A 27564-nucleotide genomic window follows, 5' to 3' on the forward strand; every position below is an offset into this window, starting at 1 on the left:
TGACATTTTCCTGCATGTCGACGTGTTTGACATTCGTGATGATGCACCGCGCCAAACAACGATGTCCATCGATATGTGGTTCACAGCATATTTATTTTGAAGACTCCATCAAGGTAAGTTCACACGATCAAGTTGGAGATCAATTTGTTTAACACCTCCATAGCGTGTTCGAAGCTATTGCTGTCTGAACAAACCAACTACACAGCCGCCTGCAATACATGTCGTTACTTTTAATTCCCTGCGTTCAAGCGTTAGCAGACGACAACAATGTCACGTACTTTTCAATACAACTTCAAAAGCTCTAAGAACGAACGGAAACCTTTGTTACCTTCAAATGTTTCTTTGGCTTGAAATTTCGCATCACCGCCGGAATCCACCATGATTCTCGTGCAGGTTAGACGCTTCCTATTGGACAGTTCAAATAGGAGGTCGATGCTGATTGGTTGTTTCAAAAACTTCTTTCTTTCCTTTTTCAAAGGCCCGCACCGATTGGCGGCAGTTTTTAAAATCCAAGCACATGGATGTGCGAACTGCTTGCCATTGACCGCGCTGCATAGCTTTGCATTAGCAGGCTACTTGTAATCACTCCTACAGCCACAAAGGCACTGCACATGACTGACTTTTAAGTGTGAACGCGACCGGAAGCCTATTCAGCAACGAACTGTGATAGTAGAAGAAATATAACGCAACATTTTAGTGGCAATGACAGACTACAGCAGGTAAGTTTGCCAACGCTTGTATCGTTTTCAAATACGCGCATTTAGACTTCACCTTCCTTTCATTTCATGCAAGCATTGGTTGTGACAAAAGCCTATGTTTACGTTTACGTAACAGACAAGATTTTCTTTGCTGTCCAGTACACTTTGCACAGTTTGGACAACCCCTTAAACTGCTTATAGTTCCAGTTGAAGAGACGAAGCAGTTTGAAAATTTTGATGAAGTCTCGTAAAACTTTACAGACGTATAAGTTTACCATTCTTACTTTGAAAAATTGCGTAACTTCACCACTTGAATATGGGTAGTCATACGTACTGTTCCTTCCATTTTGTTGTATCTTTCGTTGTATCAAGTGGAGTACCCTGAAGAGGGATTGCTAGCCATGCTCCTCGACCAAAACCAAAGCAGCATCGAATCTTCTTTTGAAAAAATGGCTACCCCCCCCCCCCCCCCCCCCGCACACACACAATGAAGATTAATTTCTAATAATCATCCGCCGTAACATCATCACATGACATTGTTGCGAGATGCACACATACACTGCATTGCAATCGCACGATTTTTATCTTTTTATTTCCAAAACAAAAAAATTTCAAGAAAACAAGGTGTGGACTGCAAGGCAAAACACACATACACACTCCATTAGCGACTGTTCAGACCACCTAGAATTCCTAGACTTGTGGACAACATTTACATTCTTATAAGAATTCTCACACACTTGGCATCTGCGTTGTTATCTTGCCCATTTTCCAAACAAACGTCTCGTCCTGCCCAGGTTGCAGACGACACCCACTCGAACGACGTACTCCAGTACGGAGCGAACAAAGGGAGCACCTCACGGCTCGCACCCGACGCCCACGAGTCGCGTTCCAATCTATGTCCAGAGAAGTCCCAGAACCCCGGCGAATAAGCCTGGAGCCGGCTGGAAAAAGTGCAGCGTTCTCTGCACGAGCCCCTCCGAAACGGACCGGACGGCTTCCAACTCCACGTCCAACCCGTTTGATGTCGACCCTGACCAGCTGACGATGCCGTCTTGCTCGCCGTCTGTCTTTTCGTCGTTTTTCTCTTCAAAAAATAAACCGGGTTCTAGTTCCGTAAGTGGTTGTGTGAGAGACACGCCTGTTGTATCTCGTGCCAGTCTCTACTTGTTATCTACCAGAAAGCGTACGTCCATGCCCCCCTTTCTAGGCTGTTGACGTGATTTCTGATGAACCGTCGGTGCACGTCTAGCCTGATCGGAGGATTTTGATGCGTGTTGTTGTATTTGGTCTTACAATATTTGTTGTGCAACAATATCCGCGTTCTCAATTCTCTAATGTCCATACGATCAACGTAGGGGTGTAAATTCTTACGGAATGTTGTATTTGGCCTTACAATATTTGTTGTGCAACAATATCTGCGTTCTCAATTCTCTAATGTACGTACGATCAACATAGGGGTGTAAATTCTTACGGAATGTTGTATTTGGTCTTACAATATTTGTTGTGCAACAATATCCGAGTTCTCAATTCTCTCATGTACGTACGATCAACATAGGGGTGTAAATTCTTATGTAATGTTGTATTTCGTCTTACAATATTTGTTTTGCAACAATGTCCACATTCTCAATTCTCTAATGTAGATACGCTCAACTTAGGGGGTGTAAATTGTTACGTAGAACTGTCAGGTTTTTAATACAGCGGCACCTGCTACTGACAACGTTCACGGCGACGAAAAATCCCAGAAATTTTCCAAAATTCGCAGAAGCTGTATCGACGCCGTTTTAACGTCTCGTGGTAAGCCACCTAATTTAGCTGCGAAACCTACTTCAAGGTTAACAACTTTGTTAATCCATGCATTTCATTAATTTACAGAAGCGGGTAAGCCCAACATATTTTAAAATGTTTTCAGCGTACCTTATTTGTACCAGGGGCGGATTTAAGGCTCTGTCATGTGGGGGGTGGGGGGGGGGAGCATCATACAGGAGATAGGGTTTTTACATAGGGAACACAGCCATATGGGGGGGTCCCCCCCTATTAAATCCGCCCCTGAATATTACACACCCTAACGTACACCATTTTGAATTAACGCAACATGCTGCTAACCTTTGTTTATTCGCATTGTACAGAAAAAATCATTTCGGTGGTCGATTGAGCAACTGTCAACATTTTGGCCGGTGGACATCGATGAAGAGTCAATCCAGTATGTGTGCTCGAGGTACGCTATTTTGCTCTTCAAAATTGAGAATATACTTGCTTACAGGTCCTTACTGTCAGGTTCTTGTTGTTCCTTGTTTCCTCTCTTGTTGTTCAGGTTGTTTGTCAAAATCAGTAACAGTCAGTTTTCAATTAACAGGGACGACAACGAAGAATACGAGGTGCAATCGCAACAAGCCATTGAGAAGTACTTCTCTCAGAAAGACATTGTCCCGTCTCCGTGGGTTGTTTCCAACAAGAATGCAGTTCCGCTGAGTTCGTCGCCAATAAGCAGTGAGTACTTTCTAGATACGAAAATATGCCAGCTAAGAGAATTGTGCAATTTAAACGTGGGAAAACCTTGCAGCAGCCTCGTGCAAGACTGCAACCCGTCCCTTGCGTGACAGGAAGAGTCGAAAACGATCGGGTGAGTACGGCGGAAGGCAGTCGTTTGAAAGATTACGGGATATATCTTATCTCTGACTTTAGCTGCACATTAAAAAAGTTACTCGAATATAAAGCCCCTAGCTTTCCGTAAATTTTGCGGAATTGGCAGTGTCTTGCGGAACCTGCTGTTTCCCTCAGAATCGTGGAATCTTCAATAGGTTAGAGAATTATGTAAGGATTTCAATCTATCTGTGATGTTTTCACGGGTTAAACCCGATCGGTCGCGACTGATACTGCTGGCACTTACACTGTTGAATGTGTCGTGATGAAAAAAATTTATCAATTAAAATTTACGAATAAATAAATAATAATAAAATAAATATAGAATAAAATAAATAAAAACGAATAAAATTTAAAAAAAATCATCAAAATTTAAAAATTAAAAAAATGTTAAAAATTTAAAATCTAACAGGAACGCCCGGAGAGAAATTGGAGAAGTTACAAAACGCTGGAAAGCAATTGGGAGCAACATTTGTAAATCCCACTTTGTGGAAATTTTAATTTTCCACCGCAGAATGCTCGGGGCTTTACTCAGATGCCAGCATAGAGGATTGCAAATGGACATGCTGTATATATGTGTGACATTCAGGTAGTTTCATACAAAAATATTTACTGAAGAAAATCACACATATGTTGCACAAAATAGAGGGTGCCCCTTCATTCCAAATCCACCGGATCAACGTCCTTACAATATTCTACCACCTAAATTCCATATTTCCGTCTCTTTTTATTCAATGTACAATTTTTTTTCAACTGAACTGTTTTGTTAAGGCTTCAAAAGTTTCATTACATCATTCAACTGTTCTGCTAATTTTTCCAGTGTGGAGCCAGACTGTTCTTACAATTCCACCGTCCGTGGACGTGGAAGCTATTCTCGGTTAGTGTACAAAATAATTTCGAAATTTATTTTGCGTGTGTTGATTACTTGACTGTTATTTGTAGGTCAGTACTTTAAGTTTGACTGCGACCAACAGCAATCGGAGCCGCCGTCGGATCGTAGCATGTCGTTCCGCGATACTTCGAGCGGGTCGCTACGACGACGGCTCTTCTGCAATGGCATCAACGAACACAGCCCAGCTCCCGATGAGTAAGCATTTTGCTGGATGCATCTGATTTCTTCCAAAGAACACCGTTGCATAGACTGCACAAAATATTTCAGGAAGGCCACCACTTTTGCTTCTAGTCACGCGGAAGAATGCGGAAAAAATTGCTCACCGCAATCGGTAAGTGATTTTTCTCAAGTTTTTTTTCTCTCTCTCGAGTCACCCTTTTTTGCTGAAAAGAGAATTTCTTTTTAAAAAATCAGCTGAACCTGTGCTCAAGTCCGATTGGGCCGGTTCAAGCCAGCTTCCAAGCCGGCACACCAGACAGTGAGCCTATGCAGTTGTCCCCCATTTGTAGGACTGACAGACGGACCGCTCTTGGTGAGGTTTTTATGGATCTGTGTGGAGTGGCAATATTTCCTATTGTACAATACTGAACAAGTGTTTGTAATACATAAATTTTTATCGACGAATAAATGTTTTAGGTGACAGTGCCAAGAAAAGATCCGTGCCAATTAGGATTCCTTCTAAATGTAAGTTACTCCATGCACAACCCATTTTTGCTTAATGTCTCAATTCAACTGCGGAGACTGGGATCCAATACTGGACTGTGTCAGAATGTCCAAGGGATTGGGAGCGGACTTTTTGAGGCTTGAATGTCTTTGCATACCAGGTCAATCATCTTTAGTGGTTTTGGACGAAATCTGGCGCCATTTATGCATTCCGGTGTTATGGGGTTGCGTAAATAATATTTCGGACAAAGTGCATCAAATAACACTCATATTGCCGATATTTCAAACAGAGTATGTTCTTCTAGGCCAAGGAGAACATTATCTATCCGAAATATATTGGCAGCTCGCTCCTGTCCTCCCCTTCCCTTAACACTACAATGTGCAAGTGCTTTCTGGTGGAGAAAGGTCCCATCAGATAGAGTGTCGTGTCCTTTTAGTCCACCAGAGTTGTTTCAGTAAAAATGAGGTTTCTGGTTGTCTAACTTGATGCATGATGTGTGTTTTTCATGTCATCCTTGGTCGCTTTCTTTTTTTTTTTTTAAGTTATGGGTTAAAAGCGGATTTAAAAAAATATCGTATAAACTTTGCAGGTGGAATATAGTCCATTTCTGCAAGTGAATCTTGAAAATTTGTGGCCTATTTACTCCCAAAATTTTCTAGAACCGCAACTGACTTCTCTCTCTCTCTCTCAAGGTGTACATGACACACCTGAGAAGTCTGCCCCGGCCACGCCGCCTGATGAGGAGCCTTCTGAGATGACGTCTGCCGGGCTTCAAGACACGGACATGTCTACGAGGGAAAAGGACCCGAAGACCTCCGACCCGTTTGACAGCACGTCCTCCTCCTCGTCCGACATTGACTCTCAGTGCGGTCGGATAAGCCTCACGGGACCAAGGTTGTCCGACATGGACACCGGATATCAGACGTATAACTCAAACGGGAAGCTGGACTCCATCAACCTCCGCCTCCCGTCCGTCGGATGCAGTCGGACTGGGGAGTCCGGGGGATGGGGTTCCCTGGTGATCTCTCAGCAAACTGACTCCGTTTGACACAGGTGGCTTTTAGTCAATTTTAGAGAAGCACGAAAGGTGTATTTGTACAGTATTATTACAACGTAAAGTGACATTGTCTTAGAAGGCATGTGCCAATCGTGTGCGCACATTTTGGAGTCATAATCGCAGCATCACCGAAGCACGATACATTTTAGTCAATTTTATGAGGCAAGGGGAGAACCATCGATCATATTTTTTCACCGAGTCTACCTCGTGCATAGGTATTGAGGGTGAGGCTATTTATAATAAAACAGCTTTACAATCTTTCCAAGCATCTATTCACTCAACAAAAAGTTACCTAAGGGCACGTACGAGAACGTGCGCCTAATTTACGAGGACATCCGTCAGCAGTTCCTGCGCCAGGTCCTTCACCGCCACGTTGCCGTCGCTCGTCGCCATTTCTACGGACGTCCGCAGTTTGCTCGATGATGCTGAAGACAGGACGCCGGTCTGCTTGCTTTCTGCGTGACGGGAGTATGGAGCGTCAAGGAACATTGAACTCTGGAAGCGTCACAAAGTCTTACTTTTTAGGCGAGAGAGAAAAGCTTTGATAAGTTCTAAAGCTTCTGTCCTTAGCGTAGCATATTTTGTCATTTCTGGAAAAGAGGAGAGATTGACATTTTGTCTTTGACAAATGTGAGGGAACCGTGGGTAATAACTTTTTAATCGGATCAATTTGGCGGTTATTTCTCCTCGTAACATTTTCATCTTTACACACATTTCTGAATTCTTTGAGCCTCTTTGTCGAATCATCTATTGCTTGGAGAAGGTTGAGATGAAAGAGTGCATCTATCCTTATCAGTAGCGCATGACTTTTTAGGTTATACCCGATATTTTTCCCCCCCCAATTCAAATCAGCAAAACCAGGGTTTAACCTGATATCCCGAAAACTGCTGAACCAGGGGGATCCGAAGTCATCACAACTAACACAGAACTTTGGAAACAGTGTTGTAAATTCATAAATCTGCTCATGCAAACTGTCAATACAGGGACCCCACTGCTTCTTACATGCATGGACATATTGACACACTGTGGATGCTGGTGTGTCGGTTGTATTCCACCGAATAAACCGAAGATTTACACCTGGTTGAATCAGGTTCAGCTCAACCACATTACACCCGAATTACTGAAGCAAAATATGACCCGATATTTTCCCCCCAAATGTTGCTGAAAAATATAACCCGGAAAAGTCAGGCCCTAATCATACAGCATTCAGAGTCATGTCAAACTGTAATCTATTTATAGCAACGTCAGTGGAGTCTTAATTTCCACATCCCTACACCACAGAAACTGGTTCGAAACAGATGAGTCTTCTGTTACCTAGAGCATGGCAGGACACTGTGACAATTCCAGCAGAAATTGAAGCTAAGTGGTCACTCTTCCTTTCTTTGCATCCTGCTTGCAAACAATCCAACCTGCGGAACACATAGCCAACTTCATCGTTATTGCTGACTATTTTAAAAAGAATTGACCTCACCTCGTTACAAAATTCCTCAGTGACTTCAGTATGGAGAGTTGTACCTTCCATGTACTTGCAGAGAAATTACATACCAGCAGGTCACAAAAACGAGCCTGGTATTTGGCTGCAAAATGTTACGTTAAAAGCATCAAGTTGTTGACACGAATCCATAAAAACAATAGAACGGTGGCCTCACCTTAAGACAGTTGCCACACACAAAGCGATACTACAGGTTTTCCCGCCAATTTTAATCCAAGCGCCATCGAAATTAATCCATGTGCCATGCAAACTTTATGGGGCATGGATTAATTTAGCTGGCACTCGGATTAAAATCTCCAGGAAAACCTGTAGTTACAAAAGATTGCTATCTGCTTATCTCCACCTCGACTTTTTCCTGAACGTATGGAACATTTTTTGGTATATCTTTGCGTCTAAGGTCGAAAGATGACCTCCACGTATCCTTAATTCCAAATGTTGAGGCAACTAGCCAAATGTTGAGCCGACAATAGCATAGAATCAAGTACTACGGGTTTCAAACCTTGTGTGTCCGGTGTGAGGGGCCATGCTTGTCCGAGAGCCTCGTAGCAGACGGACTGGAACTGCAGCTTTGACTCGAGACCCTTTTTACTGTCGTCTTCGTCATCGCTGATCTCTTCGCCTGCCTGGTTTCTACCGGTAGCCTTAACAGTAAGACGGAAAAAACAAAAAAGAAGATAAGAAAAAAAAAAGAACGTGAGTACGAGGAGAGTGCAGACAACGACGGAAGCTAAATTTCGTCTCACCTTCCTAAGGAGGGGTTCCAAGATTTCTAGCAGGGGTGCAAAATAGTCGAGCTTATGCTTCTCTAGGACTGGTGCAATAGCCTGGATGGCTTCTTCCCTGTACACTGGGTTCTCTTTGCGGCATTCTCTTAACAGTGCCTCTGCAATCTGGGGAGGAGGGAAATAAGCACAGCAGAACTAACTAAATCCTGACGACGGCACAGCCTACCTTGTCCAGAAAAGCTCGTCGTGCGTTTGCGTCCTCGCCTTGTTCTGCTACCACAGTACAGCTTCTGGAGGAAAGACGCGTAACAAGCTCTAGTTACAGTCCCGCAACAAAAGTGCTAATGCAGCAGTCTCAGTTTTGTAATATGTTACGTCTGTCCATTTAACTGCGTCATCCAGTAGAACGTTAGAACATTACATGAGAAAGATCCCGCTTGCCACGAATGTGGGAGTGACTGGCAACAATGTAAGAAAGAATGTGTTGAGGGTGAGGTGCAATGTGGCTTTAAAGATGATTTTAATGCAACGAAAGTGATCCAAGGATTTCAGCTGACACCCATGCTGTTGCTCAGGGGGAACCTTTGACCCGATGGTACGTCAAATGTGCATACTTACATGCATTCCTTGCATATCGCAGAGATGGCCTTCAGTATAGATTCCTACAAAAAGAACAATTTGTATCGAATTAAAGTAATGGGAACTGTATTTATTGGCCTATGAGATGCATCGCGAAGGCGCATCGTCTGACTGATAGTACCAGGCCAACGTACACCATATCATCAATTTGCTCCGAGATCGACCTATAGGGGGAGACACCGTCACCTTTCTAGTGTCTATGACTAGAGCTCGAAGTTTTAGGGTTTTACCCGATTCTAACCCCGAATTGAAGGTTGACTCTTTAGGGTGAAATCCGATTTTTACCCGGCAAATTCCGCTCACTGGGACATCTGTAGGAATGCACTAACATACTTGTGTGGCAGCAAATGCAGTTCCATCACTGTTTGTACCAAGCCAGTACAGTTAGTTTGAGTAACCGCGCCCGATTTCTCCCCAAATTTAGCGTACTGCACATTTTTCCACTTGAATTCGCATGAATTTAGAGCACACGTTTGTTTACTCAATTTTTACCCCCTTAATTTAGAAAAAAATATTTCCCGAGAACTTCTGGCTTTATCTATAACTAGGGCCTGACTTTTTAGGGTTAACCCGTATCCGCCCGATATTTACCCCCCGAACGAAATCTGTAAAATTTGGGTTTAACCCGAATCTACCCGAAAATATCCGGGTCGCGTGGCACACTCGTAAGCGTGCATTAAAATAAAGTTTGATAACATTGCGAAACATTAGTTCCATGTTAACACAAATTTTTATTAAACAAAAAAAATCACCCGAATACACCCGAATTCCTGACGACAGAATATGCCGTAACGGGATTTAACCCGAATACACCCGAATTTTCGAATGAAAATTATCACCCGATATTTACCCCCCGAATTTGGCCAAAAATAAAACCCGAAAAAGTCAGGCCCTATCTATAACACATGGGCCGATGTTTGGCCGTCTTTCTCACGGAAGATCATTTGTGCTACGATGGTACGATACTGTTCGGTTCCCCAATGCTCCACCGACTGCACTGAACGCGGAATAAGCGTGTAAAAGCAGACGACGCGTCCACATTTAGGGTAGTTCTCCGTTCTCCGCAGCGCGCCGACACCGTTCGATCTCGGAGCGAATACCAGTACAGTACTACCATGCACTGACACTGGATGAACTCAGATGTTACCGCATGTCACGAAGGAACGGAGCAGCCAATTACATCACAGCGAACGCGAGTGAAGATTTTAGGATGCCACTGACCTTTCCTGTCCACGTTCTTCCCGAAAGGCTGGCCAGAAGGGCGTCCAAGAGCGGCCTCATATGAGGCGTCGTCCCCAGTGCGGGTCCCAGCTTTGCTCCGAGTTTGCAGGCAGTTTCGCCAGCCTGACGCTTTATGCCCCAGGACCCACTGTCCAGGCCCTGCTGTATGAGCGCGACCACTTCGGCCAGGTACAGCTTCAATCCGGATTCATACCCTGTATTTTTTTTTGCATTGACATTTCTTTACATTTAACATACACATTTTTACACTTTACATTAACATTTTTTACATTTAACATACATACATTTTTTACATTAACATTTTTTACTTTTTACACTTTTTACATTTTTTTTACATTTTATGTACACATTTTTTACATAATTTTTTTTACTTTTTAGCTTTTACATTAACATTTTTTTACATTTCACATACACATTGTTTACACTTTACATTAACATTTTTACATTTAACATACATATATCTTTTACATTAACATTTTTTACTTTTCACACTTTTTACATTTTACATACACATTTTTTTTACATTTACGTTTTTTCCACTTTACATTATCATTTCCATTCAAGTACAAGGGGCATAAGGACCTTCTCAAAATGCTGGTCAGGAGCGCAGAAAAGGGGCAGTGCCAAGAAGACATCAGCCCCAAATGCCCCTGCCCTCTCCCTGGATCTGACACTGTCACAAACCCCCTCCAAAGAAAATTCCTGGCTACGCCGCCCCCAGATTCGGGAATATTACTCACCTATTGTGAATTCATTCCATATGTCCTCCCAGAGGGCAGCAGGACTTTCCGCACCTGCAAACAAAAATGTTTTCGGAGAAATTTTTTTTAGAAAGAAAGCACACTGTAAGCTCCAAAGCCACCATCTTCCTACACCACTGGAGTACAGGGTGTAAGTTTACAGTTTACTCCGTGTGTCCTGAAACACTCACGCGCCTTTTAACTGTTCAACGGGAACAAGCGTGAAGTTTGTCCCTCAACACCCTGTACAAATGGTTTACTACGTTTCGTAAAGAAAGCGCCGACTCACCCGGCTCCAACACCGTGGCATGCATTGCAAAGAAGGACAACGGCAGGATGACAGCTGCGTGGTCCCGTACTACGTCGGGAGCGTACCTTGCCACCGCCTGCATCGTGTGCGCGACGGCCCACCGAACTGTGTCATCTGCAAGATGCTAATTGTCATGTCTCTTCGTAGCTGCACCTGGCTATTCGCATTGCCATAAAAAGAATGTGCTCTGGCACGATTTAATGTTTTGCATTTCATGTAAGAATCATTCTTCTCATGGTAACAGCTTACCATCTTTTTCCATGTACCACGTCTGCATTTTTCCCATCAACTTTTCGACACTGCTTGGTTTGGCCACCTATAATTTCACCCACGATTCCAACTTATGTTAATACACGTTATTTTGTAAATATTTAATGCAATGTGGGTCACTTACAGTAATCCCGCACACAGTTGCAGACACATTATTTTCACAAATAAAATATTCAGATTAAAAATAATGAAAAGCTTGCACAAAATATTGAACACACTATCAATGTATTACTAAACCAAATGCTTTAATCTAAAAAAAAAAAGTGCAGTAAACAAGCAATCAGAATAACCTGTTCAAATATAACATTCACAAAATCTCACCTTGGTTAAATTACCAATGGCAGTTGCGTAGCTCTTGCGCACTGTGGCGTTCTTGTCATTTAGACCGTGCACAAATGCACCTAGAAGCTTTCCTGGAAAACAGTTTGTACTTTACAAATAAAACAGTAAGCATTAAAAAATTCCAAAATTACTATTGCACCAAGATAATAATTTTTGCAGACGCTCACCCACGTGTGGCTGGAGCTGAATGGGTGCCTGATGAGTAAGGGATATGACCAAGTGCGAGCAACCAGCCTTTGTGCCAAGTCCGATGGAGCTCTTCATCTGGTCCACAAGTCGTGGGACAAGGTCTTGGAGCACACCTTCATCAACATATTGCACACACTGCAAGTAGAAGACATGGCAGTGGCTCTGCATATCCTCAGGATGCGTATCAACCATTCCTTCAAACATGTATCAGCCCAAGCAGCACAACGTGTTGGCCCAATATTGGACCAATATTGGCAATACTGGCCCAATCTTGTGCCAATATTGGGCCAACATGCTGTGCTGCTTGGGAGTGAACAGAGCACAGATATTGGCAGACGGAAAGAACATAGCAAGAAAAGACAGTGTGTGCTCCAAGAATACAGGTCAACTGTTAATCGGATATTTGTACTTTGACATTTGGAAGACAAGCTAGAAGATCGGTTCATTCTTTACTCACGTGGTTAATGGTTTCCATCATTGGTGAAGACCTGCAAGCTGCAACTCTGGCAGCATCCAGCTACATGGGGTGAATGAACAATTTTTTTTGTGAGTAAATTTCTCATTGCAGCACACCATATCCTGAAGAGTAAAAATCATGGCCACAGGACTAACACCATGGTATTTCTCAGAAAAAGAGCCGCCTTTACCAATGCCCAATTTTTACATTTCATGCATCGCATCTGAGCTGCAGACTAACGTCATCTAAACTGAACAAGGCCTGCCTGCTAATCAACGTGACATGGTGATTAGGAGTCCCGCCAATGACGGCGCACTCGTACCGGCCGTACTCGCGGAGATGAGCCGTTACCAGCTGGCAACCCGTTCCAGCCGCAGACTTTCAGCATATGAAACCATCTGCGTCAAGTGGCAGGAGCAGACGACACTCCGAGCACAGTGCGTGTTTACGTAGTATACAATGAACGGAGCAAGCCTTGTGTGCTCTAGAAGGCACCAACTAAACATGCTCTTACTCTTAAAATTACTTAGACTTATCATTAAGCTTATCATTTGTGGCCACTCTCAAGCTCCACACCATCACCTGCCCCATCACCTCACCTTGTCCTTGTTCTCTGCACTGGTTCGGACGCTGAGATAACTGAAGACCTGGGGCTCCAGCTCGCTCAGGGCATCCAGTAATGCGACGAACAGCAAGGGTAGATGGGGCCTCAGCAGGAGGCCCGCGCTCTTGCTGATTTTGACGACCGTGGAGAGGCTACAAGACGGTTGGCCACATCGTCCCTTCAAACCCCACTTGAAACGGGACCTTACCTAATTTCTCTCACTTCGCTCACTTGGTTAGTGAGCCCGGTTTGCACCAAGCAGGGCAAGATCACCGCGACGGCCTGCTCGCCCGACTTGCCGCTCGAGACGTCGCACAGCTTCACGCATGCCTGTTCGTCGGTACATCTTGTTAGATATAATTTTTGATAATAATAATAATTTTTAATGCGTCGATGTTAGGGCTGTGTGAATGGTAATTTCAAAACCGAACAAATACTAACTGCCACACTGAGTCAACAGTTCCGTAGTTAAAGCGGATAGATACATATACGACCGAACACATGTACGCTGTGTATATACGGATGCAGCATATACATAGGGGGAGTGACTTTTTCGGGTTAAGTGCCTTTCTCGGATTCGGGGGGTAAAAATCGGGCGCTATTTTTAAATCTGTAATTCGGGGAGAAATTGGGCGATAATTGTGCTTTCAGATGTTATCGGGTGTTTTTGTTTCTCCTCTTGTCTATTAAGTACTTTTCTAATCTGTATTTTTCTTTTCTTGTTTTTCTTTTTGTGGGTAACCCATTAGCACTAATCCCGGAAGGCACAGACAGTGCTGACGCGCATGGGTGTATTTCAGGGAACGTAAGTGACCCATTCTTACATGTGTTACACGTGGCAACCTTTGTTCGTCTTCAGTGGAAACGTCACTTGAGGATTTCATAGTGACTGGAATTCGTGGAGAAATCTGGTTTAACCCGAACTGGTCGGAGGTCACTTCGGGGGTGGGGAATAACCGGGCGGAATCGGGTTTAACTCGAAAAAGTCGCTCATATACAAGTAATACATGCACATGGATATCCGTATGAAGGAGCACTTTGTTTCATGTACACTCTCTTGCAGTATTTTTGGGCTTACAAATGCAGCTCTGAAACTATTCGAATATATTCGGTCTGAAATGTTCTATGTATTCGATCCAAAATTCGAATACGAAATTCCATATGCAATTCGAAGTTTGAGGATACACAGTTAATCGGTTCGGTACTCGAAAAAATCCTAATATTTACACAACCCTAGTTAATACATGGACAGCGAGTGTTTACCTTGCTCAGTGTCTTCAGTGCGCCATCGGCAGCATTTCGAACAGACTCCTGCGATTGCACGAGAATTTTCGTTACAGGCGTAAACTTTTCTCCACAATGCAACAACTCCCATGAGAGTTACCGCTCACTTTTATATCATCCCTGACTCTGAAAAGTGTCTCCCAGAGGGTAGGCAAAAATTGGAGAATGTCGTTGAGCCTTCTTCCTCGAAGCAGGTCACTCAAGGCTAGACAACTATGAGGCAGAAAGACGTACACGGTCAAGACACCAGTTACCCATAATCACTTGCGTGTAAATAAATGCTCAAAAATACTGTACTCCTTTTTTTACTCCGCATATTCGTTTTTACCGTTTACTCGCGTATTGAACACGTCCCAACTTCAGCGCCGAAACGCTAGTACCGTATTTTCACGCGTATTAGCCGCGGCTTATGCGCGATTTTTTTTTCTCACGGGCGCCCTGCGGCTTATCCACCGGTGCGGCTTATCTGATGACTATTTTTTCCTGGTATTTTCCCCATACGCCGATTTTAACGAAATGGCCGACAGTGTCTCTGGAACAGCACTGCCCTGCCGATGCACGAACAGTGCGTAACAGGGACGGGTCCACATTCGAGTAGATTGATCATCCTGGTGCATTCCCCCAAGCAGCTTTAAGGAAAGTGGTGACAGTGATTCACGTCTTCTGGAAGATCATTGACCCATCAGTCCACGAAAAACACCCGACAAGGGCACAATCCGATCTTGGCAGAACTCCAGAACTGATCTCCTCTGTTGTACACTGTGCCGATCCCGGAGTATGGACCACAGGGTTTATGGACTTCTCTATGGTCTCCTTTGTCGCACAAATCAGTCGTCTTGTATTGCCCCGCGGCTTATCTGCGGGTGCGGCTTATCTGCCAGAAAATTTTCAAAACGTCGCAAGAAACGCGTCCTGCGGCTTATCTGCGGTGCGGCTTATACGCGTGAAATTACGGTACTTTATTGTTCCTCGCACGTTAAACGCACCCAGACTTTAATAGCATGGCCGGATCGTGTCGTGCAGTGCCAGCCAGCATATCGTGGCCGCTCGTACCGCACTGTCAATGAGATGGTGCACCTGGTGCCAGGGTGATGAATGAGAAATGGGACAGACATCGAGGAGTATTTCATCCACGCCTGATACAACGGAAGACCGTTTGATGTGGGAGAATAGCGACGTTTGATTCCAGGGAGATCACCGTGGATATCTTGGAATAAAAACGGGAGTTAAGTGCACCTCAAGTGTTGGGATCCAATTTTCTCCCGCGTATTGAACACCCCCCTCAATGGCGCGATGCTTTTGGGTAAAAAAATGTGCATCTTATACGCAAGTGAATACGGTATGTGCATTCTAGTAGCAGCTACCACACGGATGACACAAAGTAAACTTTTCTCGCTGTAAAGTTTAATTTATAGTTAACTCCTAATCGAGCCCTTCCACCTGGCCACAGTGCATGTCTGGTACTGCAGCATAGTATTTGAGTTCTGAGACCTTTTGAAGGATTCAATGCATGCCAAAGTCTTGATGTAAGTCACAGATCAGACAAGGACAACTCTAAGACAAGACTAACTAATACGTCGTACCTGATACGTGGTAGCTGATGATAATTAGACCCTGATGTTTTAGGGTTAAACCCGATTTTTCCCCGAATTTGCACCCCGAATTGAGGTTCACCTCTCTAGGGTTAAACCCGATTTCTACCTGCAAAACTACACCTAGTCTAGGCACCTCAAGGCATCGACATACTAGTTTCTCACAAAATATGCGACTGCCCCTTACTTCTGGCACTCTGGATAAACGGTACTGTGAACGTTTATTCTACAATAATGCCCAATTTCTCCCCGAACTCAGTCTGATGGTAATTCTTCTGCCCGAATTTGCACGAATTTTCGACATCAATTTATTGACCCGATTTCTACCCCCCGAATTTGGAAAAATATAAAACCCAAAAACTTCAGGGTCTAATTATAATCAACACATAACAAGCATTTTATGCTATCTGATAACTGTATGTAACTGATGGTAACATACACGTTTGGCAATAATGGATAGGGTGAAGACAATTTATGTGCGATAGCTGATCAGCAAAAATTAACCCTAACCTGGACTCTCTCACTCTCCACTCATTGCTGGTCAAGTTCTGGATGAGGTCCTGCAGAATCTCACGAAGGTACTTGTCAACCTGCAAGTAATTCATCGTCTCAAAAACTACTTGTCGGAAGTACTTCGCACATTGTTTGAGAGAGGCACGGCTTACCGTCTTCTGAGGTTCCTTGACGAGTGCCCCCCAGATTGACGTGAAGGAGGCCCGGATGCCCGGATTGGGATCGTATTGGTACCTGTACAGCTTCGGCACGATCTCGCCCAAGTGTTCGGATAGTTGTTCTCCCGCCTTCTCGGCGATGCTGCCGAACCCAAATGCCGCTCCCTTTACGAACAATGTAAGTTTTTCTTAGAAGCATTAAAAATCACACTTTTTACATACGTAAACTTTCTCCGCAATTCTCGTACCATATAAAGGAGAAAGGTCGAACTCTCTTCAAAAAGCACATCGCAGAGTCCCCTCCCCTTACGCAGGGGTCACTGGCAGAAGAAGAGTCTCACAACAATGGGTGGCAGGCACAGTTACCAATCTAAGGTAGTCGTTTTGGGTACGAAGCTTCCTTTTTTTACAATTTGCGAGTTTTTTTCTGATTCACTTTGTTAGTCCTATACAGTTGCCGACCGATTTTTCGGACTAAAAAAACAATAAAATAATAATAATAACAAATAAACTAAAAAATGCCAATATTTAGGACAAAAGTTGTGGCTTTATCAGACGACCCATCGAGCCAAAGTATTTTGACGTCCGAAAATTCGGACCGTTTTTCGCGCATCTTCGCCTCAATTTTTTTTCCTTCTTTCCCTTCGCCTTTGCTGACGGCGCGCGCCTGTATTCCAGCTCGACCTCAGTTCCGGCCTTATATGGCCACAGTTCTATAAACAGAATCTCCTGGTACCTTTTTGGAGTTCCACATGGCATGATGATTGGCAAGATGCATAAACTTGTACATTAAGTCCGGCTGGTTGAGGTCAGTCGCGAGTGAGCAGAGTTCCTTGTAAGTCGTTAATCCACCGCTGAAAGTTTCGATAAAAGATTAATAAAGCGACGGTCGCTAACCCCCTACAGCCGCGTAACGTACCCAGTGGGGGTACTGCCCAGTGTACCCTCATCGAAGAGCCTCGTATCTTCCGTAACTGTGATATTGGCCCTGAAACGTTTTAAATAAATGGCAATTAGCTTTAATTATTGAGAGACAGATAAGTAATAAGTACTTCCTGCCCGTCGTAAGCGTTTCCAGGAGGAGAGACACGAGTTCCTTGCGATCTTCCTCGTTGCTCATTTCATAAAGCAGGCTAAGGCCCTTGGAAGCAATACTCTGGGTCAAGTCTGCGTGAAAGTAAAAGGCTCTCGGCTAACATATCTTGATCTAAAACACTGTCGTCTGCTGCGCTCACCACTCCGGTCTGCTAGGAGGTTCAACAGGGACGTCTGGATCAGCTTGAGCCTCGAAAGAACAGGGCCGTATCGGCTGCACCTCTTCAGCAAACTCAGTATCCAGATGCACGCGGCCTGTAACGATGACGCTCGTTGTATGCTCCTAAACGAATGTACCTCGCGTTTGAGCATGCATACCTGACGCACGGCAGGTTTAGGATTGCGAACAAATTTCTCCAAGATTTCGTTCACGAGCCAATCCATCGGTTCCATGGGAGGCGAGTAGTCCGACGGAGCCTTGAGAGAGAAAGCGGCGTCGGAGGTCAAATCTAAAGACGCCAGAAAGAGAGCGGGTCGAAAAAGCTGCTCACAACAAAGTCTTTCTCGGACACGGTCCAAAAATCTCGCGCTTGAGGCGAGGCCGGTCCCAGCAACGCAGAACAAATGGCCTCCCCAACCGTGAAGTGAACTTCAACATCTGCAGCCTGAAAATGAAAAAAAAAATGTTTGCTCTGGCAACACTACCTCTGCAAAACGTTGAACTCGTTGAATTAGACCTTACTTCGAAGGTGATGCCTAGAAGGACGTCCAAGACAGCCCTTGTATGAGGAAAGCCCTTATCCCCCAAGCACAAATACCCTAGCGTCTGTGCAGCCTTCTCCCTGGACTATAGGAAACGCAAAATTGGAAAGGGTATGTGATGTTACAGTGGCAAACATTCGTGGCCAATGAGAACGTCGAGAGACTCGCAAACCTTTGCCGGCAGCTTGTTGTTCTTGAGTATGTTTGCCACGGCAGTGACGACGGCCATCTTTGTGACCTCGGACTCGGAGGAACCCTTATCGTTATCGTTATCTCTGGCCCCGGGAGGCAACGGCAAGGCGCCGTGACGGCTCACTTCGCCCAAAGCGGTGCAGGATGCTGGCATGAGGGCCCCCTGGGTGTCCTTGAGGTGTCGAACTACATGCGAATGCAGAAGTATCAAAACCAGTAAGCATAAAGGGCCCTATGTTTTTGGGTAAAAACACCTGGGGCCCTGGGTAAAAATCTGGTTTTATTTCAGGATCCATAAAACAGGGTAAAATCAGATGATATCGCGTAAAAAGTTTATTTTCGGGTGGAACATAAAAAAACGAGCGCTTCTCGCATTTTAGATTGTCACAAGATGCAGAACAGCTGTGTCGAATGTCGAACGTGCTTAGTGTTCTCCAGTGTCCACATTGTTGGCTGAATCGGCACTTTGCAAAGTTCGTTTTCGCATTTTTTGGGTTTTACCCTAAGTGATGATGCTGCAAATCAGGGGGTAAAAATGGGTTTTATACCCTGAAACGCTGGACCTGCGTTGCTATAAATTTGTACAAGCCCACCCCGTTTATTCACTGCAATCGTGCAGGGCTCATCCGGCAGGGATACGACAGTGCCACAACAATACGGGTCTCGTCATTACAGATGTTCAGTAATAGATGTCGTTGCCTGAAAGCTTCACAACTTTCCTGAACATCCCAATAATGACACCAAAACGCTGGTCGCCAGACCCTTCTGTGTAATTCTTTTTTTTTTTTCGCGGATTACCGCAATCTTTCGTATCACGACAACAAAACGAGACACACACACCAGTATTACGAGGAATTTCGTACAACTATCAGAGCTGCTGAACTTCACAGACGAAAACTTATCAGGACAAATATACAACAGATGTCCATTTGGAAATGGTTAAAGGACGTAGCAAGTGAAAAAGCTTTTGAAAAGTGAGGTTTCAACTGGTTTCGATACCGGTAAGAGCATAATAATTAAATCTGAGCAGTACCAAAAAGGGAACAGGCGCCAGTGACGGCCTCTCTCATTTTGGGATCACCGAGCGAGCTATTGTTTGTGTAAAGTTTCCTGCCCAGTGCGTAACCCAATGCCAGAATGCTTCCTTGTTGAAGTTCTGGGTTCTAGAAAGAAAAGGAAAACACAATGAATACAGTCAAGAACGGTAACAAAATACTGAGAGAATGAAGCGACCGCATTACCTTTAGGCCAGCGTCAGTCCGAAGACCTTCGACCGAGCGAAGGAACGTTGTGTCGTCGCTCGTGTATGTCAGGATTAGGGCGTACAGCTGCGCGGCGTGTTCCCTCAAGTCTTCTTTGGACGATGCCAAGAGGTTCTGGAACGTAAATTTGAACTTTAGCACCGAGCGCTGCACTTATGCGTGGCCTCCAACAGGGTATCGTGCGTGATCAGTTCTGAAGCTGTCAAGTGCCTGTGGTTGACAACAGTATATTTAGGGCCCCGTGTTTTAGGGTAAAACCCGATTTAAACCCGTGTTTATCCCCCGATTTGCATCATCATCACTTTGGGGTAAAAACCCGAAGATGAACTTGCAAAGTGCCAATTCAGCCATTAATACGGGCACCACACACATAAGTTACTTTACTTACTTTACTTTATAAATATGAGGGCACCGGAGAATGCCAAATGGACACTCAGCACAGCTGTTCTGCGCCTCATGTTCATCTAAATGCGAGAAGCGCTTTTTTTCACCCGAAAATCTGCAATTCCACTCAATATCGCCCGATTTTACCCCGTTTTACGGCTCCTGGAATAAAACCAGATTTTCGAAAAACATAAAACCTGAAAGGGGCCCAGGTACATTGTGCCCTAACACAGGGCCCTAAGTATGTTGAACATTGCAACACATTATTTCAAGGAACAACTCCCACGAAGGTATTGGTCTCTCAGTGAACAAGAGATAGCTCCCACCCACCCTGCATTTGATATTTGCTGGGCAAGGACATACAGCACACATTGCACCTGATAAGACCTTAGCAACTTAGTATTATCTTAGACATCCTGAAAATTACTCAAGCATGGTCTTCAAAGAGATATGGACACATTTTTTTTGTAGGTGATAATGTGGATGAGACAATGTTCCAGGACATGATGAGATAAGATAAGGTGAGGTGAGGTGATGCTCATGATCAAGATAAGGCAATATACAGCATAAAGATAAGATGACCTAGTGATAACAACAGGGCAAGACACAAGTTGAGGAAAAGATAAATCAACATACTGCTGCTTCCTTGATGCACGGAAATGAACAACAAGAAAAAAACAAGCTCATCGGAGATCCTTACCTTGACAGTATTCATCCTACCAGTGAGGCCCGGCGCCACCTCATTCGGTATTAAAGCCGCAAGCTCCAAGAGTGCGTACAGTGCCGAAGCATCTGTGAGGGAATTCGAACATCGAAACTGCAGCTCACTAAGTTACGCGGGTACATTACGGAACCGTACCCGAGAGGCAGGGAAGGAAACGTTCCAACATGGAGCAGTAGAGGCGTGGAGCCGGAGAGGACTCCTCCGTCAATTTCCGGATGTACGCGGACACCAGTGGAGACTGGTCCTGGAGAGATCCGGTGTCGCGGACGTCCAGCGTCGGAATGCCCGCACTGGTACACAAGCAGCAGCGGAGGTACCGCAACACCTGCGAGATGTGTACGAGGAGAGAACCCCTGTGTTAGTGTGGGGTGCAGTGACTGTGGTCAACGACGACGTTATAATAAGAGTGACGATGCTGACCTCTATAAATTGTGGGGGATTGAACGGCAGCCGTACACCTCCCTTGACGTAAGCTGTCGTGTTGGAGGACATCCTCGATGTTGCCTGCCGAAATAATGCAGATTTAATAGCAGCGTGATTTTAATTTTTTTTTTTTTTTTTTGCAGAGAGGATTACAACACTACAAAATGTGCACTAAGTACTTAAGGGTAGACTAACCACACAAGATATGCACCAAACGATTAAAGGTAGACTAAACACTGCAAAATACACTGAATGCTTGAAGGTAGACTAAACACGGCCAAATATGCACTAAATGCTTAAAAGTGGACGAAATACTACAAATTGCACACTGAGCGTTTAAGGGTAGACTAAACGCTGCAAAATATACACCAAATGCTTACAGGTAGACTAAACACTGCAAAATACACTCAATGCTTGAAGGTAGAGTAAACGCTGCAAAATATGCACTAAATGCTCAAAGGTGGACAAAATAGTACAAATTACACACTGAGTGTTTAAAGGTAGACTAAACGCTGCAAAATATGCACCAAATGCTTAACGGTAGACTAAACACTGCAAAATACACTCAATGCTTGATGGTAGACTAAATGCTGCAAAATATGCACCAAATACTACAAATTACACACTAAGTGCTTAAAGGTAAACTAAACGCCACAAAATATGTATAAAATGCTTAAAGGTGCTCCGGTTCAAGTTTGCAAATCATCAGAAAACATTTGAAGTGGTTAGTTCAGAATTTTGGATAATCACTACAAGAATTTAAGTCTTCAATTGGGAGGGACCTTAAAAAATCTACTCCTCATTCAACCAAAAATACCTCAGAGTCTGAAGCGTTCGCACACTTCAAAGTTGATCACGCAAAACTGAAAGCACCACACAATGGATTACCTTCTCGCTTACATACTCCATGACTGCTGGAAACGACGGATAAATGTCGGCGGCCTTGGCCCCCTCCATCTGCTGCGGATGCAGCGCCTTGACTGCCTCACGCCTAATGTCCTCTTTACTGAAGAAACGAAAAAAAACATTCTTCACATTCTGAGTGAACTGCGAAACACGCTTTGGTCGATGCACATTTAACACAACACTTACGCATCTCCAGCGGCCAGCAGGAGCAAAAACTTTGACGGGATGTGCGTCGGCTGAAAGACGGTAGCTGCATAGTGAACGGCCGTCTGCCTGGCCATCGGGTCAATGCTCTCTATGGAAGATCCAATGAGGGACACCAAGAGGTTACCGGTGGCTTCGTCGACGTTGGTGAATGCCGGCGCCACCAACGAGAGGGCTTCTTGGACAGCTAAACGCGCGTCACCGTGCTCCTGTCCGATTTATATCGACATGAAAAGCGATCCAAGAAAGGCCGCACGAATCCGCTAACCTTGGTAAGGCCTTCGTACAGCCTGTACAGGTAGCTGAGGTCACCGGTCACGAGCTGTGGCACCCTGCTTCCGAGCTTCCCGATGGCAACGTACGCCAGGGCTCGTAGCTTGGCGTCCTGGAAGAATGGCACTTACGGTAAACCAAAGGTGTGGTACTACGTGAGAGCAACAATCCCCTGTAAGACTACAAATCTAGCAGCTGCTTCAATCTAGGGCTGCATGAAATACTTCAATTCACACATTAAACGTGCGTGTGTGATAAAATGCTTAGAGCCTGAAGTTTTAGGGTTTTACCCGATTCTTCACCGAATTTGCACCCCGAACTGAAGGTTGCCTCTTTAGGGTGAAACTCCGATTTTTACCTGGCAAATTGCCCTCACTGGGATGTCTGTAGGAATGCACTAACTAGCTTATTTGGCAGAAAAATGCAGTTACATCACCGTTTGTACCAAACCGCTTCAGTTAGTTTGAATAACTGAGCCCGATTTCTCCCCAAATTTAGCGTACCGGAAGTTTTTTTCACCCGAATTTGCACGAATTTAGTGCACGTGGTTATTTACCCGATTTTTAACCCCCGAATGTAGGAAAAAATTTTTCCCGAAAACTTCAGGCTCTAAAAATGCTCAGATATAACGATCGGACTTCGCATTCACGTTCAGCGTTGAAGCGTTCAGCGTCAGGTGTTCAGCGTCAGGTGTTCAGCGTTGTTATAAATTGGCTTGAGTGTATAAACAACAGTCGAAACAAAATATGTCGCACGTACTGGTTCCTCCTCATCCTGAGTGATGCGCACCATGCCTTGGATGAGAACTTTGGCCACAGCCTTCATCTGCTCTTGAGTATTGCTGGGAAAAAAGAAGAATGAACATTAATTTCCACGTGAGCACGGTGAACATTGTACTCACTGATGGCACATCATGTGAACAAACTGGAGTCCCATCGATTTCAACTTGGGGTTTGTGTCGGTCTGGCCGTAGATGGTGCCAAAGGTAACCTGGAAGACGTTTTGAGTTTACGATCGTTCGCATAAAAGCTGCATCGACCAACAGGGGTTCGTTACATCGTGTCACAGCTGGACGAGTCTTTCGTACTCAAGGTGCCAATTTTCTATGTGTCTATTACTCCTTTTGCTGTAAAATGTGGACAGCTGCTTCACGTCGATGCAAATAAGCATCTTTCACATTTCTTCGGGATATCCTGGAGCGAAGTGTCGCAGCTAGAGCCCCCAGCTTTCTGCGAATCCGTGGAAATTTCACGAAACTGGCCATGTCTCGCAGAACCTGCTGTTTCCCTCACAATAGTGTGTTTTTTCTTTTTTTTTTGCAGAATATACGATGTACTATAGAATTATGTAAGGATTGTAATCAATCTGCTACATTATGGGTGGGGGCTAAACCTGATCAGCCGTGACCGCAATGTCTGATGCAATGGATACTGCTGAATGTGACGAAAGAAAATTTAACGACAGGTATGCCCGGAGACAAATTGTCAGAGTTGATTCCAATTTTCTTTGCACACTGAAAGCTTTACGAAAGGCTGGAAAAGTGTGTGGGGTGAGTCAGTAAGCGATATTGAGAGAATGCTGCAACATTTTCTTGCCTGTTTTCTCTGGCCCAACTTCGCCGAAATGTGAATTTGCCACCGCGGAAGACTAGGGACTTTAATCACGATCATCACTACGCTTCGTATTATTAATACCAACTCTTCCTCCACAAGAGAGAGCACTTTGCAAGCATGATGTGTGCGATACGCAATTTTTTAGTGGATACGGCATACATCCATGTCATATCTTGATGAAGCTAGTACGTTTCATTTGTGGTAGCTCCATTACCTACTGTAGCTTTCACTATAACGTAAGGTGAAATAGCACCTGACAGGCCACTCACAAGCATGGCTCCTGGGAATTGCGTTGCTGCTTGCCGAGACTTGAGGAAGTAGGGGAAAAACTTGAGGCGAATCCTCGTGTTTGCTGGCGAGCGCCGATGTTCTGGTCGGACCGTGCTTTTCTGAGGAACGGACAAGAGCAACACAGCTCATTGTGACGACACCCTGTAAGTTAACCTTTCCGGCGCAACAAATAGCTACAACGCGGCAGAACGTCGATGACACGGATCTCTTAAGGTCGTGAAAAAACATTTGCGGAATCCAAAATTTATTAGATTCTTTCTATACACTTTCACGCTGCAGAAAAGAGTGTGCGTGTATCGCCGGTAACGTTAGCCGAGCTCACAATACGTCGTAAAATGTTGAATGCTTGTAATGTTTCATCTTCTGGCAGCTACTCATTACTTTGCCTTTCTGCTCATGAAACATGACCATCCCTGGGTCGTAACTGACTGCGTTTATTGCGCTGGCTGGGTAACGGCTGCAGACCGGCTCGCAACGGATTCGACCCTGAACGTGTCATCGACATCTGACTGTTGTTAGATCAGAGAAGATCTCGTTTAGTTTCAGTCCCACCTCATCTTTAGGCACCAGAGTGCCAAGGTAGATGTTGAACAATCTTGATATCAGCTGACTGTCGTTCCAGTCCACGGACCTAGAAGTGACGTACCCAATATTCGCGGATAGTTCAGTGCACGGAAAACATTTAAATACGACATCTACATCCGCTCACCCGTTCACGCGTTTCAGCTCCATTTCGGCTGCACTGGCCACACTGCCAAGAAAAAAAGAAACGTAGCTCGATTTCTCACAGTACGAAACTATGCGATCAACTAACGTTGTTACCGCTGTGAATTATCCTCGTCAGTAGTGACCAAATGGTTCCCACCTGTGTCTGGTATCTGCAGAAGCGACGAGCAGGTGCGGCAGAATAGACGAAACAGGGTAGACCCCACTGGCCACAAAACGCACTGCACCCAGCTTAGTCTTTTCCAACTCCTCCGGGGAGAACTGAGTCTCTCCGAGCAGGCGCTTGACGGCCAGCTCGCTCAGTCCTGCGGGAGCCTGTCGCGGAGCATCCGATGCAGCGCCACCTTCTGGAGTGACTTGAGCTGGTTTCGCCAAAGCAGTCTGCAGGGTCATGCTGCAGCGATTGCATAAAATATGAAATCACCATTTTTAAAGGGAAAGCTCAGTCCCCGTCGTAATTAAAATATGTCTGGCAGGAGCATTAGCCTGCAGCTTCTAATGAAGTGTTCTTTTAAGGCCTTAATGGTGACCTTTAAGGCCTTAATGGGTGTCTATTGTATAGACTCCTAAATGTCACTGTAACGCCCGTAACGCTGAACCCAAATGCCAAACGTCAATGCTACAGCAAGAAAGGGACTAGGTATTGGCTGTGTCCTTACCCATACTCCATCCCATCCCATCCCATCTTCTCTAATTTTAATCTAATCCTTACCCATACGGGAGGAAGAGGAGGTCGAGAATTATTTCGCTGAGCATCTTGGCAGCTTGAGGCTTGTCCGAAAGTCCCAAGAGGTGGACGCATTGCTCAGGGTCTTGGGGAATTTTAACGTGCGGCAACGTGAGCAGGGCCATGAGAAGGAGGCTGAAACGTCAACATTAGACAAGATTATAGAAATGTGCACATGCATCCTCCCTGCAGTGTCTCAAAGTATTACTACCAAGCTACCTCAACGCAAGAACAGCAGACTACTTCACCTGTCCTGGTGCTGCTGTGGCTTGCCCCTGATGCAGTTCAAGAGCACCGGCAGGAGCTCCACTCGGCGCGAGACTTCGAGTCGTGGATATCCCATTTTAATGTAGATCACAGCAAAGTTTATAACGAAAGACGTGGCGGCCGGGTCCTCATATTGCACGAGAAGGGCATCCATTGGAAGTTGGACCTGAGGTCTCGTCTTGAGGCGCTTGTTGACGTGAACCAATAGTTCCATGACCTATATATTGAAGTCGGAGACGAAAGGCAGACGAAATAGCTCAGGAAGGTACTTAGAAGGGCCATTAAATCTCTTACTTTCGTAAGCGATTACGGAAATTTCGTAAGTTCTATATACCTTTTTGCGAACACCGTCTTGAGGACTGGACAGCTTGAGCAAAACAGGTGGCAGGAACCTGGCCAGTGCATTCTGCAGTTGTTCGTCGGTGTCCGCAGCTGCGATTCTCAGGAAGACACGCTCGACGAGCACTAACGTAACATGAGAAGCTTTTCCTTAGCACGAATAAACGTCATACGCCACGTTATTCCAATCCAAACTCGCTACGCATGCATAAAACTCAAAATCGCAATCAACAGATCACACCCCGGCAATGTATCTAGTTTTAATTCGATTGCGGGACACTGATTGTCAAGTTGGATATCAGTAAGAGGGACGTCCTCTGGTAAGCCGGTCAGTAGCTCACTTCCGTGAGAAAACACTTGTCATGTTAGTTCCTTTCGCAGCAAGCATGCGTGCTGCTGCAGAATCGACTTGAATGAGTTGTTCTATTGCAGAAAGCATGCTTGACACACTTTAAATACAAGAAAAACATTGCAGAAAAGCACTTGATGCGGAGAATTTTTGCAGAAGTTTTTGTTTCTCACCCAACTCGTCCTGCGCCTCCGCCATGTTTAGAAAATTCTTTTGCGACTGGTGCGCCACCACACTTCGATTTTCTTGTTCTGCTACCACTATTACAATTAATGCAGTACTTCGCCAAGAATTGGCAAACGAGGCACGCAGAAACAGATGTTGCCCCGTGTCTACAACGTAGGTACGTTCGTGTTTCACAAAAACGAAAGTCCGGATGACGTCTGCTAAAGGTGCTGTGCCCAGCACCCCAGCAGTGGCCCAGGGGTGGATCCAGACCCTCGGTGTTTTTGTCTTTCTTTTTTATTTGGGGGGGGGCGGTTTCTTTGTCAGAGCGCATAGTGTGGGAGGGGAGAGATGGAAATCCAATGTACAAACTGACGTCTATGGGGGATCGCCCCCCCCCCCCCCTCCGATCCG

General features: G+C 44.9%; 2 protein-coding genes across 3 annotated transcripts; one reads left to right on the forward strand and one right to left on the reverse strand.

Annotated features, from left to right (window-relative positions):
- The first annotated feature begins 498 nt into the window (after positions 1-498).
- On the forward strand, positions 499-6211 carry LOC135390749 (protein aurora borealis-like). 2 transcript variants are annotated; one of them, XM_064620606.1, is made up of 11 exons: positions 499-719; positions 1493-1811; positions 2825-2913; positions 3052-3185; positions 3262-3318; positions 4159-4215; positions 4281-4425; positions 4498-4561; positions 4645-4762; positions 4867-4914; positions 5587-6211. In XM_064620606.1, exons 1-11 carry the CDS (start codon positions 703-705, stop codon positions 5940-5942), a joined length of 1404 nt encoding a protein of 467 aa, XP_064476676.1. In that variant the 5' UTR covers positions 499-702; the 3' UTR covers positions 5943-6211. The 2 variants fall into 2 exon arrangements, with proteins under 2 accessions (XP_064476676.1, XP_064476675.1); XM_064620605.1 differs by having other exon boundaries at positions 500-719; positions 3259-3318.
- LOC135390748 (proteasome adapter and scaffold protein ECM29-like) lies at positions 6164-27210 on the reverse strand. The gene is made up of 47 exons (XM_064620604.1): positions 27159-27210; positions 26632-26762; positions 26279-26514; positions 26016-26165; positions 25443-25697; positions 25287-25328; positions 25130-25208; positions 24556-24675; positions 23575-23663; positions 23433-23514; positions 22669-22785; positions 22383-22609; positions 22179-22296; positions 21288-21371; positions 21003-21192; positions 20844-20935; positions 19739-19873; positions 19531-19660; positions 18478-18683; positions 18286-18390; positions 18095-18208; positions 17922-18020; positions 17744-17858; positions 17561-17675; positions 17428-17496; positions 17245-17362; positions 16503-16673; positions 16348-16427; positions 14353-14458; positions 14225-14272; positions 13170-13291; positions 12957-13113; positions 12358-12417; positions 11879-12035; positions 11691-11782; positions 11349-11415; positions 11079-11213; positions 10790-10843; positions 10029-10243; positions 8787-8830; positions 8395-8458; positions 8187-8333; positions 7943-8084; positions 7423-7528; positions 7266-7360; positions 6470-6541; positions 6164-6406 (listed from the first exon to the last, which is right to left on the reverse strand). The coding sequence occupies exons 1-47, from the start codon at positions 27181-27183 to the stop codon at positions 6270-6272; spliced, it is 5514 nt and encodes a 1837-aa protein (XP_064476674.1). The 5' UTR covers positions 27184-27210; the 3' UTR covers positions 6164-6269.
- Between the last annotated feature and the right edge of the window lie 354 nt (positions 27211-27564).

Source organism: Ornithodoros turicata, chromosome 4 (genome assembly GCF_037126465.1).
Source record: "Ornithodoros turicata isolate Travis chromosome 4, ASM3712646v1, whole genome shotgun sequence".
Classification (NCBI taxonomy): domain Eukaryota; kingdom Metazoa; phylum Arthropoda; class Arachnida; order Ixodida; family Argasidae; genus Ornithodoros; species Ornithodoros turicata.

What these genes read in the sequence shown, in the direction of transcription:
- LOC135390749 (XM_064620605.1), top strand. An exon ending in GGACGTGGAAGCTATTCTCG is followed by an intron (nt 4,216 to 4,280) that starts GTTAGTGTACAA and finishes TGTTATTTGTAG; the next exon opens with GTCAGTACTTTAAGTTTGAC. An exon ending in TGACAGACGGACCGCTCTTG is followed by an intron (nt 4,763 to 4,866) that starts GTGAGGTTTTTA and finishes TAAATGTTTTAG; the next exon opens with GTGACAGTGCCAAGAAAAGA.
- LOC135390748 (XM_064620604.1), bottom strand. Translation starts at nt 27,183, where the DNA reads ATGGCGGAGGCGCAGGACGAGTTGG. An exon ending in CTCCTCTTCCTCCCGTATGG is followed by an intron (nt 25,698 to 26,015) that starts GTAAGGATTAGA and finishes CAATCGCTGCAG; the next exon opens with CATGACCCTGCAGACTGCTT. An exon ending in TGTACGAAGGCCTTACCAAG is followed by an intron (nt 22,610 to 22,668) that starts GTTAGCGGATTC and finishes TAAATCGGACAG; the next exon opens with GAGCACGGTGACGCGCGTTT.